General features: G+C 37.5%; 1 protein-coding gene across 1 annotated transcript in view; it reads right to left on the bottom strand.

Moving 5' to 3' along the window:
• LOC110382727 (uncharacterized) overlaps positions 1–14,285 on the bottom strand; it is a 59,277-nt gene extending 44,992 nt beyond the window's left edge. The window contains exons 1-12 of the mRNA XM_064041221.1: positions 13,987–14,285; positions 7,663–7,707; positions 7,324–7,442; positions 6,971–7,104; positions 6,510–6,651; positions 5,636–5,788; positions 2,763–2,976; positions 2,273–2,384; positions 1,602–1,772; positions 1,077–1,211; positions 510–631; positions 32–144 (exon numbers count right to left, since the gene is read on the bottom strand). Coding sequence (XP_063897291.1) covers positions 32–144; positions 510–631; positions 1,077–1,211; positions 1,602–1,772; positions 2,273–2,384; positions 2,763–2,976; positions 5,636–5,788; positions 6,510–6,651; positions 6,971–7,104; positions 7,324–7,442; positions 7,663–7,707; positions 13,987–14,059 — 1,533 coding nt within the window. The 5' untranslated portion in view covers positions 14,060–14,285. The remainder of the gene's footprint in view (positions 1–31; positions 145–509; positions 632–1,076; positions 1,212–1,601; positions 1,773–2,272; positions 2,385–2,762; positions 2,977–5,635; positions 5,789–6,509; positions 6,652–6,970; positions 7,105–7,323; positions 7,443–7,662; positions 7,708–13,986) is intronic.

Genomic DNA, 14,285 nt, shown 5'->3' with positions numbered 1-14,285 from the left:
TAATTGAAATGTGATAGTTTGTTATACATACATTATTCCTGTCTTCTCTTGTCTTGATCACACCCTTACTCGCAATCTCTTGAACGATGGTTTCGAATTCTTGTAAGATAGCCATAGGGGTTTCTTCTTCACAGCATATGCGTACTGTGAAAATGTAAACAAAGATATTTACTTCATTTATTTACATAGATATTTACTTACTTATTATATTTACTTAGAAACAATTTTTAATGTTATAGCAACAGATATATTTAAATTTTAGAATTTTTCAATTTTCGCCACTTATCTATAACATTACAGCGAAAACCATTATCACTACAGCATTACAGCGAGTAAAATAAGTATAACAAATTATTTAAATTGTGTCATCATGTGTGCTTTTTTTATAAATTACAATCATAAGTTATTATATTTTATTTATTTATATGTTTTATTTATTTATTTGTTAGTATGTACTCTATGTCAACAGTAAAATGAAAGAAACACTAAAATCGCTTCAAAATACTTACGTTCCTTTCCACTATGTTTACAATAGGAATGTACCATAGAGGATACGGTGAAACTGATCACTTTGTCATTCTTCTGTTTTTGTAGTAACTCTAGCATGCTGTCTAACATCTGCATCTTTGGTCTGAAAGACAACACATTTTGGGTGAGTAAAATTACTCTAGAATTCATAAATATACCCTAATATATAAAAAAACATAATTCTCAATGTGTTTTCCTTTTTAGGCATAAGTTTAACGTTAAAAAAATATACGTTACGATTGTATCTACAGGCACTAATTTTAGAAAAAGAGTTTGTTTGCCGACCTAGCTAATCTATTTATCAAGTAAAGCTATATGCTATCCTTTTTATCCAGGTGCGCGGAGAAGTTCTCACGACACGCAAATTAAGTCACTGGTGGAAGCTAGTGATTAATATAACAGTCTTTCTGCCGCAGTTGGACATTTATGCCACTACGCTACCTACTACAATTTATCAAAATATTTTCATCTTTATGACTAAATATAAGGTTCAATGTTGACTGGCAAGTTTTACAGATTAAACTTGATATAAAAAAGGGGTCACTTACCTTGGTATCATAGCCATAGACATGAGCCACTCGTGCCTAGTCTCCTCTTCCACAGAGTTCTTTATTATCATCTCCTTGATCAGTTCTACGGACCCAGGACTCGCTATGTACGGGAGAGCGTCTAAGATGTGTTTGCTGAGAAAATATATAGATTATTAAATAACATTCAACAAAGAGCAGCCAACAAATTTTACTAAGAACCAATCTTTCTTAATCTTGAAGCTTGAAAAAGGGAATGTGCTACAGAAAAATAAAAAAAATATCCCGATAAATTCTGAAGAAGTTAAATTGCTAGAAACTAGCTTTTTAAAAATAGTGACATGTGATGTTTACTAAACGAATAGAAAATTATGATTGGCTTGTCTGGGTGGTTTTAAATTGGTCTTTTTTCGAAAGATGGCCTTTTGAATGACTGACCAATGTCCATTATTTCTTACTTACCTAGCAGCTTTGCATGTAGTGAAGAACTCTTGTCCAACAGTTGGTGTAAGAGTTTGGTAAACTTCAGTTAATATTAACACTTACCTAGCAGCCTTGCATATAGTAGGAGCCCTTGCCAACAGTTGAGACAACGCTGGATAATGTAGAGGTCTAGCTGACCTCACGAGTCGACCCCATAGACCTACAGTTGAACCGCTGTCCATATTTTCGTCTACGTTAATTGAATGGTGGTTTTCTGCTGTTGTGTCTTTTACCCTGAAAAATAAAAAAATATAATATTTTTGACTTTTTATTTGTGTTAGATTTCAATTTATACAATAGCTGGAAGGAACCTCACTATTTTAAGAGCTTGGAAGGCGGGTGAAAAATTAGGTCTCGTATATAAATTCACTTATGGTGGATTTCTGAAACCCCTCTCCTCTCTCCTCTTTCCTCTATCCCTAGTAATCAAATATTTCTTTATTTGATTACTAGGGATAGGAGGTTAACATCACTTCTACAGGATTAAGAGAATTCTATCTCTTGTAAGTAAAACAACAGATAAGGAAAATACCTATTCTTTTTTAAAAGAGTACCTAATCATGGAGTTTCTTGCCCGTTCTTCTCCATAGGAAGCTACTTTTGGAATGGGCAACTAGAATCAACTTTATTTATATTTTTTGACGTTCATAAGTGCTTGTGAAAGCCTAAACGAAATAAATGATTTGACTTTGAATTTTGACTAAGTTATTGAAATTCGCAGTTCGTATACTTACATGCACAGTAGTTTGAGTACATCTCTAGCAGATTTCAGTCCCCCGGTATCATCTCCTACATACACGATATGATGATGGAGCAAGTTCGAACGACGGGGTATTACTGCCCAAGCTGGAATCACAAAAAATAAAATATATTGAAAAGAAAAACATGTGATCATGCTAAAAAGACTGATAACTGGTCACTGTAAGGTAAAAAAAAAGATGTCACAAATCATCTTGTTTGCTTCAGAGAGACTTTAAAAAGTAGTTTGACTATCGAATATCGATATCAACATTTCGACAATATCGATAATTATATAGTGCGATAAGACAGAAACACGAATAGATAGAAACATGAATAGGCGGTAATTCTAATTTCATATTACTTAGAACATAATGATCGAAGATAGGTCACAAAATCAGTAAGTCTGACAGACTTTACCTAAATCGCTAGTATAATTTAATTATTTCCCATCCCTAAAAAAACCTATCAAAATATTTCTCTCACCTTTAGGCTGCGACTCAATAACTTCAGTGTCAGTCTTATTAACTTCTCTCAGCAACAACAAGTCCTGAACCACAGTGGTCATTGCGCCGGAGTTCTTCCCGGAGAAAGGCTCGAAGAGATGACGTTCACGACAGTTCACCTCCTTGTAAATGTGGTGGTCTACGGTGATGCGGCATTTGCTTTCGGATTTTAGTACTGGCCAGGTTTGGAATTTCTGTGGAAAGGAAAGTAGTCTTAATGGCAATCGTTACAGGGGCGACTTTTGAATGAGGTATTTGAATATAATAATTTTTAGTAAAGATAAAATTTTGTATACATCATCAGCCTATCGCAGTCCACTGCTGGACATAGGCCTCTCCAAGTGCACGCCACTGAGATCGATTTTCGGCTTCTCGCATCCAGCTCCTGCCAGCCGTCTTGCGCAAGTCATCACTCCACCGTGCCTGAGGACGTCCTACACTACGTTTGCCGAGGCGCGGTCTCCACTCTAGAACTCGTTTACCCCAACGGTTATCGGTTCTTCGGCTAATATGGCCAGCCCACTGCCACTTCAGCTTGCTGATTCGGTAGGCTATGTCGATGACCTTGGTTCTCTGACGGATTACCTCATTTCTGATGCGATCCCTCAGAGAAACGCCGAGCATAGCTCTTTCCATAGCCCGCTGAGCGACTTTAAACTTGTGGACCAGCCGTACCGTCAGTGTCCACGTTTCGGCTCCGTAAGTCATGACAGGTAGGACGCACTGATTGAAGACTTTTGTCTTTAGGCACTGTGGAATCGACGATGTTAGGACTCGACGTAGCTTCCCAAATGCAGCCCAACCCAACTGAATTCTCCTATTCACCTCGTCCTCAAAGTTGTTTCTACCTAACTGCAATGTCTGCCCGAGGTATACATATTTCCGAACAACTTCGAGAACGGCGCCGTGTATCGCAATCGGTTCCGGTAGAACATGTTCATTGAACATGACCTTGGTTTTGTCCAAGTTCATCCGTAGGCCGATGCGTAGAGAAGATTCAGCCAGGTCGTTAAGCATCTGTTGTAGGTCCTGCAGCGTTTCCGCCATGATGACGATATCGTCAGCAAATCTCAAGTGAGAGATGTGTTCGCCATTGATGTTGATGCCGCGTCCTTTCCAGTTCAGCGTCTTGAACATATCCTCCATTGCATTAGTGAACAGTTTCGGGAAATAACATCCCCTTGTCTCACTCCTCGATGCAACGGTATGGGCCTTGTTTGCTGATTCTGTACTTGGACGGACATTGTAGCGGCTTCGTAGAGACATCTCATCACTTGAATGTATCGCCAATCTACTTGACAACGCTGCAGGGACTCCAGAACAGACCAGATTTCAACCGAGTCAAAGGCCTTCTCATAGTCCACAAATGCTAGACACAGGGGCTGATTATACTCTTCGGTCTTCTGTATAATCTGCCGCACTGTGTGGATGTGGTCTATGGTGCCGTATCCGCTCCGAAACCCAGCCTGCTCCGGTGGTTGGAATTCGTCGAGTCTTCGCGCAAGTCGGTTCGTGATCACTCTTGAGAACAGCTTATAGACGTGGCTTAGGAGGGAAATGGGTCGATAGTTCTTCAACTGGGTTTTGTCTCCCTTTTTGAAGAACAGGACGACAACACTCCTACTCCACGCCTCTGGAGTTCTCCTTCAAACAGGACGGCATTAAAAGCTTCTGGAGCTCCCCAGTACGGGCTTACCTCCTGCTTTTAAAAGCTCTGTTGTAATGCCATCCTCGCCAGGGCTTTTCCATTTTGAGCTGTCTCAGAGCGATCTCGATTTCGCCACTGCTGACTTCTGGCAGGTCTTCGGTGAAATGGCGTGTTAATGTGGCTCTAGAATCCTCATTTCCGGGATCAGGTCGAGATGCATGCGATGCGTATAACCGGCCATAGAAATTTTCCACTTCCGAAAGGACTGCCGGCACCGAAGAAACGACTTCTCCACTTGTTGTGGTCAGCTTCGTCAAGTGGCTTCTTCCAAGAGATTGTACGAACACCTTTGACCCCGATTCAGCTCAATTGCTCTTTCAATGGCAAGAGTATTGGAGTACCGGAGGTCGCGTCGTACGTGCTTGTTGATCTCTTGGTTTAGAGCCCGCTTAGCTGACGAAGTGACAGGCGGGTTTTCACGTCGTTTCTTCATAAGCCCTAATGTCTCTTCCGAAAGCTTTGATTTCTTGCCCTTACGCTGCATGTTACAGAATCTCGAACCTTCCTCCCTGAGGATCCGAACCACATATTCGTGGTTCTGGTTAACGTCTGTTGTGGTTTCCACGGCGGCAAATCGGTTCTCCAAATTTGACTGGAACGTTTCGGATCCTGTCATGGTTTGGAGCAGTGTTGGTCGGAGCCTGGCCTTCATCAGACGGAAACGTTCGGCCTTGAAGTTGATATTCAGAGAGCCTCGGACAAGTCGGTGATCGCTACCGACTTGTATGGTAAAATTTTGTATGGTCTACTCAAAACCGTATTTGTTTCTATGGAGGATGATCTTTTGTTCTGAAGATATTGTTTTTATACTAACTGTTCCTCGTGGCTCCACCTATGTCCCGAGAAAAACGACTTCCCGCACCCGGATAAAAAGTAGCCTATGTCTTTTCTCAGGCTCCAGAGTACTACGAGTACCAAATCTCAAATCTATTCAGGAGTTTTGGCTTCAAAGCACAACAGACAGATGGGAGTTACATTCACATTTATATTACCCAATTATATCATTGTTAATGTATATTACAATGGTATTTACATTCCTATTTATACAACTACACATACCTATTTAATATATTACATCTACATTTTTCCAAAAATAATAAAAATTAAGTATTAAGTTTTAAATAAGGATTATTTTCTATACTTACACTCTGGAAGTCATATCTGACAGTCTGCAGTATAGACATGTACTTGTATCGGTTGGTGCACTGTGATAAGTCCCTGGTCTTCACAAGTATTAAACTTGTGTTTTCTTGACCACGGACTGTGTAGTCTACATTGCAGGTCCCGTGGATGTCTTGCTGTAAGTAAAATTAGATTATGTAACTTTTTGAAGCGATAAGATCATTTAACTCATATAAAAAAATATATATATACACAGCATTACCATTTGAGTAGAATTAAATAGACTGTTTCGATTACATTTAAGAAAGAAAAAAAAGTATCTTGATTCACACACAGTATCTTTGCAATTATGAAGTTGGCCATTTGATGTGTCATGCAATAGATAAATATATAAATGATAATTCTGTTCATATTCTTATTCACAATAATTGTGAAGTAGATAGTAGTCAACTTTGGACAAGCGAAGCAACATCTGTATAAACAAATGTAAAAAGAGTAGAGAGAGCTTCCTCTCTCCTAACCCACTTATTTTGCTGTGCCCGACAGGGTCCATGTGAACTATTTATAAACTATTAAGAACTATATATTGCTTTCCACATGTATTCTTAGCTGGTTGTACTTAAACCTCCCCACTCAGAGACATTTAATGATTACTTAAGTCACTCCTTAGTGACGGAATGTCATACAAATCCATCACTAAGGAATGGCTTAAGTAACCATTAAATGTCTCTGAGTGGGGAGGTTTAAGTACAACCAGCTAAGAATACATGTGGAAAGCAATAAAAGTATTGAGTATTGAGTCAAATGGCTATCATCAGAATTGCAGGTATTTGCATATAAACTGAACTTATACACACATAGCCAGTTATTGTTTGATTATCAATAAAGATACCATACCTCAACTCCATTGAAGTTAATATCAAATCTCTTCATGGTGTTCTGAAACAGTGCCAGGATAGCCCTCTTGAAGTTGAGCACCCAGTCTTGTTCCTCCTGCTCCGGACATATCTCCGATATGATGCCATCGTGGAATGCAAATCTGGAATAGGTTGGATGTATTAATAGAAAGTTCTGTTTATTTTTGTAGGAAAATAGTGTTGATTTACAAAATATTTCTGCTCTGAGCTCTATCTATTGATCTATGAATATTTTTTCCTGGCCTTGACAGTCCCATTGACGGGAATTTAAAAGGCCTACCCAACTCATCTCCACACCTCTCTTTAGAGCATTCCCACCATTTAGTTACAAGGGAAAAAAGTAAGAAGCAATGAGAGGGACATTAAGAACAAAAATAAGACTAACCTTTAGATTCTGATTTACTTAAATTAAATACTCTTAGGTGACAGAAATGATCTTACCTAAGGTCATACAGCGACACAGCATGTATGAACTTCTCGGCTCTCTCCACAGGATAGTTCTCATCCTGGTCTATTAGAGTCACATCTGTCAGCTGCAGAAGACCCTCACATGGTGTTATGAACTGGATTTTTGGCTGAAAAGTAGGTAAATAATATATGTAAACTTTTTGCATTCTGTTAAAACCACTAGATAAATCTGCAATTCTCTTTTGATGCAGCGTTATATATGGGAAAATCAGGGAATTAGTGCTATACACACTTCTTGATAATACACAAAGTCAATTTCAACAAATCATATTTTAGGTATTGTGAATATTCAGCTACAGAGTTGCATAATTTACAAAATTACTTACCACAGATCGCACATACAACGTCGAGCGGTTATTGCTGGAGCCAGCGAAGTATGTTTCGACGTTAACTTTGTATTCATAGTAGTAGATTATGTCCAGCAAATATTTAAACTTCTCCGATGCTGGAAAGAGATACACGACACATTTCAAATATGGAACAGAATACAGAATAGGTTATGGATTACAGAATTTGAGACTCTGAGACGAAATGAAATGAGTAGGTTTTCCTTTCTACTGGAGGGATAACGTTAGATAAGTTTTTAATAAATACAAAAAAAAACTGTATTATTGTGATACAAATTGGTGAATGAAAATGAACTGTTCAAAATGCGTAGAGCTTACCTGCGCATGACGGTGGTCCACATATGTACGGATCTTTCAGTGAGTCTGTAAAGAAAAATAATGTGTTGTAATATTTACAGTATATTTTGTTGTTAGGATAACTTTGGTGAAAAAGTTGGTTTGTTATTTGTTTACAAACAACACTTCGGAAAGAACAGCTGTCACTGTCAAAAACAAAATGTCAGTGCTTGAACACGCTACGTTTTACGCAAATTACGAGTGATCTAAATTAATATCACAGCTATTAATGTAGTTATCGTCAATTTAATCAAACCTAATGAAATCAGTTGTAAAAAAAATAGTTATTGAATAAAGCTTTCTATTCTAAAACAAATAAATTATCACATAGGTCAAGCGATTTGATCTTTACGTAGGTTTGAATCTTAAATCCTATTTGTATCTTAAATCCGTATTCTCCAATATAAGTGTAAACTCCAGGGCTGAATTGTAAACAAATAGTTACATCCTTCATTAAAGACTTAATACAGTGTCAGAAGTCAAGTTATCGCGGCAACCTGGCTCATTGAGTTGAGAATAATTATTATCAAGCTCATTCAGATAATACTAAACGTAAACACGTGTTTAACTTAATGAGATTAACCGTTCACTTCATTAAATATCTGATGAAATTAACAATTCCTTAACTAATTTAGAATGGTATCTTACTACGATGCCGATGACAAAACTATGATACCGAGGTCACTTAACCCACGACAGAAAACAAAAGGCCATCCAACGTCCATAGATTTAGGATACCACTACAATAAGTTGATATTCTGACTCATTCATTAGAGAGTATCTTGAAGGGATCATTTTAAGAAAACGAGAAATGAGAAAGTAAAGGTGTCGATGGTTTTCGATAAGGTTTAGATACGGCCTCGTAAAGTTAAAGATACAAAGTTATAACATTATAGCCTTGGCCTTAAGTAATTAATTTACGAAGATAGAAAAGTCAAGATGATTCTATATACCTCTAGAGCTATTTCTGAGATATTTATACAATTTTGTTTAAGTTTTTGGTTCACAGGTTTGCAGTGATGTGTAATATAACTGTTGGTATTTAAGGGTGATTCACATTATCTAAGTACGTGGATAGGTAATAGGTAGGTAGAAAGGGTGTGCTATCCTGCACAGTGGCCACTTGACTCTAAGGTCGTTACCTATCTTCATAAAAGACTTTATCGTCCGTCACTGCAGCTAGGGGTTTCAACGCTGCTTGAAAGCTTACGTCTTACCTATAGAATTTAAGTATTTCAGCATTAAAACATTTGCCCCTTCGCAAACTTCTACCAATGAGGGTTTCGTAAAATGGCGTCCACGAGGTGGCAGCACCGAGTCGTCAGGTCCAAATAACTGTCAAAGTGCTTATCTTTACTATGAATAGTGAACGATTTTAGTGTTTTTTTTATTTTATAATTAAAGCACTGCATTATTGTTTTACTATTGCGGTTGAGTAAATAAAAAAAACTAAATCATATTGTGTTAAAAAAATTTTCAACAAGCTTTTCCTTAGTACCAGTGACTTTTGCACCCTCTCTCTTAGCTCAATTTTTAGTTCGGAAACCTTATTCTGACCGTAGTCCATAATAAAATCAATAACACTTCCAATATAGCAGAATTTCAATAAACAATAAGTTCGGCACCTACAATTCCATACTATTTGACAGCTGTTTGGACCAGACGCATACGTGGCGCCACCCGGTGGCAGAAAAAATTTCAAAAACCCTCATTCAATGGAATTCAATCAAATAGTTACTTAACCAAATACCACTTTAAACAATAAATCAAATGCGTCTGCATAAGCTTATTTTAACACCCAAATCTCTTCTAAATCCTAAGTAGACCGTAGACTCAACAAGATTAAACACTTTATTATAGACATTTGCAACCGAAAGTTCGCGTAAAATGTATGGGGAGTATGCCCTATGTCCTTGCCCGTTATTTATGTAGCATAATAAATCAAGGGATGATGCGAACAGATTTAGCCGAGTAGATAAATAGTGAATTTTAGTGATGCTTATCTTGCCCTCTTGAATTTCGGGTCAGTGAGACCCGAGTTATTTAGCGATAGGACCTCTTTCGTTATAGTAAACAATTATTTTTGTAAGCTCTATGACTAATAGTTTCAGATAATTATGGCGTGATGGCGGAAAAAAATAGGGGAGATAACATTGTTCCACGAATTCTGGGAAGTTGTTGTTTTGTTTTGGCAGTTAGTTGCAGTAATAATAATAACGATCGGATCACATGATCTGTGTTTACTGCTACTAATTGGTTCCTATACATTATAGTTTTTTTTAACTACCATAGAAAATACTTTTCGAATAAAAAACCCTGCCGTGAAAGGGGTCCTAGAATTGTCTATAATAATGGATCTGTTTACATCCCAAAATACCAAATACCATGAACAAATAGGTATCTAAGGTACATTTACGTTCTATCTACATCTATGACTACATTAAGTAAGTCGGAAATTATAGGTACCTAAGGTCAGATTCTATTGCAGACAGTACACCATGCAGATGACATTTAAGATGTATCTGACCTATGGTCTCAGCAGTAGTCAGAAGATAATGTTTTGTCAATGCTAGTCAGATTGTCAGTCTAATATTAGAATTGGAGAATTGGGGTCATTTACTAAGCTACCCGGAAGCAAGTCTACACCCAACATGTAAAATTGGGATAAATAAGCCTTATGATTACCAGATCTCATACCCCAAAGCAAAAATCCAAACCCATATCATGGGTTCATCCTACTCGTACCTAGAATATTATGGGGTTATTCTATCACATAAATTGTTTTGACTTCTCTCCCGGTAGCTTTGTCCGTGATTGATGCTCATATGTGTGACAGGCGCCAACGGAACTGTGGCTAACTACTTTATGAACTCACGAACATAGCATGACGCATCAATCGAGAACTCTTCTCATGTAATCGAATTGATATCGATTATCGAGAATACTTCTTCTGGTTTTAAGGTAAAATGCTTGTCATCAGCCTTTTTTATCGTCCCACTGCTGAACACAGCAATGTTCTCACACCGAGAATTGAGAGATAATCACCACGTTTGCTCAATGCAGGTTGGTGATTTCAGACTTTATAGTCCGGCTTTTCTTAAGACCAATTTTAAAAGTAATCAGTAATGTTTTTGGCTCTGTTTACATAAGAAATTTTAAGTACAGTTAACAAAGCTGTGAATCGGAAATCCGATAGCAATAATCGATTTAGTAAATCGAATCGTAAACAATGTGCACTAACGAGTGGTTACGCCTGGTGATCGAGTAGGTGAGCTGAATCAATTAATGCAGTCTTGATTGATCTTACCGGCCGTCTACCGATGAAGATCTGTGGTGGAATTGATTGTATATGGATGTCTACATAAGCTGCAGATTTGTAGATATGTTTGGACCGAAGGACGTACACGATAGTCGATTAATAAATGGAGAAAGTGCAACCAACTGTGTAGGTAATGCTCTAATGTACAGACATTAGAGCACACAGACCTACCTAAACATAGACCGATGTTTCGTAGTACCTAACGACATATTTTTAGGATGTATTTATGTATTCAAATATAATTCATAAAGATCTATATAAATAAAAATTAATTGTTGTTCGTTAGTCTGATTAAAACTCGAGAACGGCTGGGCCGATTGAGCTGATTTTTAACCGACTTCCCAAAAAGGAGGAGGTTATCAATTCGGCCGGTATGTTTTTTTTTTCTATGTATGTACATCGATTACTCCGAGGTTTATGGACCGATTTACGTGATTCTTTTTTTGTTCGACTCGGAATAGCTGCCAGTTGGTCCCATAGTCATATAGTCATCAGGTCAGGATCTGATGATGGAAACCCTGAGAAATCGAGGGCAACCTTCGAAAGTTGTAGGCATACATAGGGTAAAAACTTGATACTCAGGTGTACGCCTAAAAGCACTATTCAACAGTGAAGATTTGGAGCTGATCTGATGATGGAAACCAGAGAGGGTCGAGGGAACTCGACAACTGAATATGTAAACTACCTCGTGTTTGGGCTTAAATTATTTGTATTGACAAGACCTTTGCAACAGTGAAGGTTTGAAGCTGACCTGATGATGGAGACCAGAGAAAGTCGAGGGAACTCGACAACTGAATATGTAAAATACCTCGTATTTGGACTTATATTCTTTGTATTGATGAGAACTTCCCACTTGTATGGATAGTGACAACTATAAGTATCACTGAAAAGCTTTAAATAAAAAACTTTTTTACAAAAAAATTTAACCGACTTCCCAAAACACTAAAAAGCAAAAAAAAAACTATTTTTAGGTGCATCGGCCTAGAAGTCGGTGGCAAAATTAATGGTTTTAAAATGTTCGTAGAGGTCCAGGGAAGGTTTGAACGATACGAAGTTCGCGGTATCAGCTAGTTTGGAATAATTTCTTAGTCTAGATTAACGAAGATAAATAGGTAGGGGAAAGGGGGATAGCCCCGGCCAATTTTTTATTTTTGTTATTGTGATTAAATTAGCGAGGGAAATACAACGAAAACTACGAAAAAATAATCAACACAATATTTATTCGTATTAGAATATTGAAAATTTGAACAAAAATAATATCCAATACGTTTTAAACCCACTTCAAATAGTGGTCAAATTTTGACATCTTTTAAAAGTGGCGGGTAGCTCCGGCCACCTACTTAATTAGTGGCCAAATCGATTTTTGGCGACACACACATCGATTTATATCTACACATGCCTCGTGAGCCCAATCTAAATCCGATCTTGACCTGATCCTGCAGAGAAGTTCGTGGAACGTCATACTGATCTGCGGCAGCTCTCTCAGAACATTTTTTCTCAAGCACCGCTTGAATTGCTTTTTTTCATGTTTTCTTCACTCCAGTCTCCGCGATTCGTAGTTCTAGTTTAAAATTTCGGCATTGTGACACTGAAAAAAAAAAAAAAAAATTAAGACTTAAAATATGAACCTCAATATAGACTAACATATGGCCGGGGATACCCCCAAAACTAATGGCCGGGGTTACCCGACATGACTTTCTTCGAAAAAAAAAATATTAAAAAAAAGCAGCTAATTATACGTTGAAATAAACTTCAAAGTGCAAAATAGAATAGTATTCCATTATGTAAACAAAACCAAATAAATAATTACTTACCTTTATCCAAAGAATTACAGTTTTCGAAACAATTGAAGTCACGCGGCCGTCGACGACGGAAAAGAATTTAACTCTATCACGCCCGAACGCAGCGGTCAATCGACTTCAACTGTTTGCATTTGACGAATTACTCTTAAACGCACATGGAGATCACACGAACTTCAAAGTCACGCCGCGCGAAATACTAATATTTACTATGGCCGAGGCTACCCACCGGCCGGGGCTACCCCCCTTTCCCCTACCTAAGTTTCATTATAAGCTGAATGTGAGAAGTATTAGTATATAGGTGTAAAGTAACCGCAACCACCAAGGCTAGGCAGAAAGACGTTCTCACTACCTCCAATCTGTCACTTCGTATTATTTATGACTTCTAGTTGAGTCTTCTGTCTGATCCATAAACTGTTATACAATTGTATGTATGTAAGGTATTATATACTGTATATAATTGTATGTTATGTATTACAATATCAATAGGATTCAAATAGAGCGAGACGAAGACGAGATGTTGACGAAGCAAAAGCCATACAGACGGACAATGAAGTCTTAGTTAGTATAGTAAAAGGGTCCCTAAAATTATAATGAACCCTGAAAAAGATTTTTAGTGTAATTCTTTTCTGACTCATAATTGATTTTTGGTTTCTCCAATTGGTTTTGAAGATAATTTTACAAAAATACAACTCACTATGATTGTTTATTAGAAAAGTTTTAAATTAAAGAAGTTCTTAATTTAACCACGACCATCAATGAAAAGAGATCTTATTTTGTCAAATCAATGTCAAAGTTCAATGCTGTGCTTCTATCAAGGTCTTCTTCTGATAACGAACTGCTCCAATAAATAAAAGATGATTAGGTATGAAGGAAACTAACAACGCGTGTAATTAGATTTGTCATTGGCTAAAATATATCTTAGTATTATTAACTAACATACTGTATTAGACAGGAACGCTTAGATTTTGGGAGACCTAAGTATAAAATAAAAATTATGATTATGCAACAATCAGGGCAGAAAAATCACTCGTTACTTGAAAGCAGTTTAGACAAAAAAGTAAGGGTTTACCTATAGGTAAATTTCACGTGAATTGAACGTCTCAAGAACGTCATTAAACATAGCCGCATAATCCTGATGCTTATCAACGTAGATATAAGGTGCAAAAAACAAAACAGAATACTCACTAGGTGATCCAAAAACCGATCCTGTGACGCACAAGCACAGAAATATCACACACAAATACATGTTGCACATCATTCCATGATAGACCACTTCATGCGCGTTCTGGACACCAAATAACACGACACCAAGACTCCTTATCTAAGGGTCAAAGTGTTGGGTCGGGACAAACAATTATTATCGAGTATTATCGATGCCACGGAACTCGTCTCGATGTATTAATTACAATTTGTTGTAGAATTTGAACGATGCAAATCGCATGGCTTGCGGGAGGGGATGCGAGCGGATATGAGGAATCGAGTTA

The sequence above is a fragment of the Helicoverpa armigera genome, chromosome 24 (genome assembly GCF_030705265.1).
Source record: "Helicoverpa armigera isolate CAAS_96S chromosome 24, ASM3070526v1, whole genome shotgun sequence".
Lineage (NCBI taxonomy): Eukaryota > Metazoa > Arthropoda > Insecta > Lepidoptera > Noctuidae > Helicoverpa > Helicoverpa armigera.
This window is presented reverse-complemented; position numbering and strand designations above follow the sequence as displayed.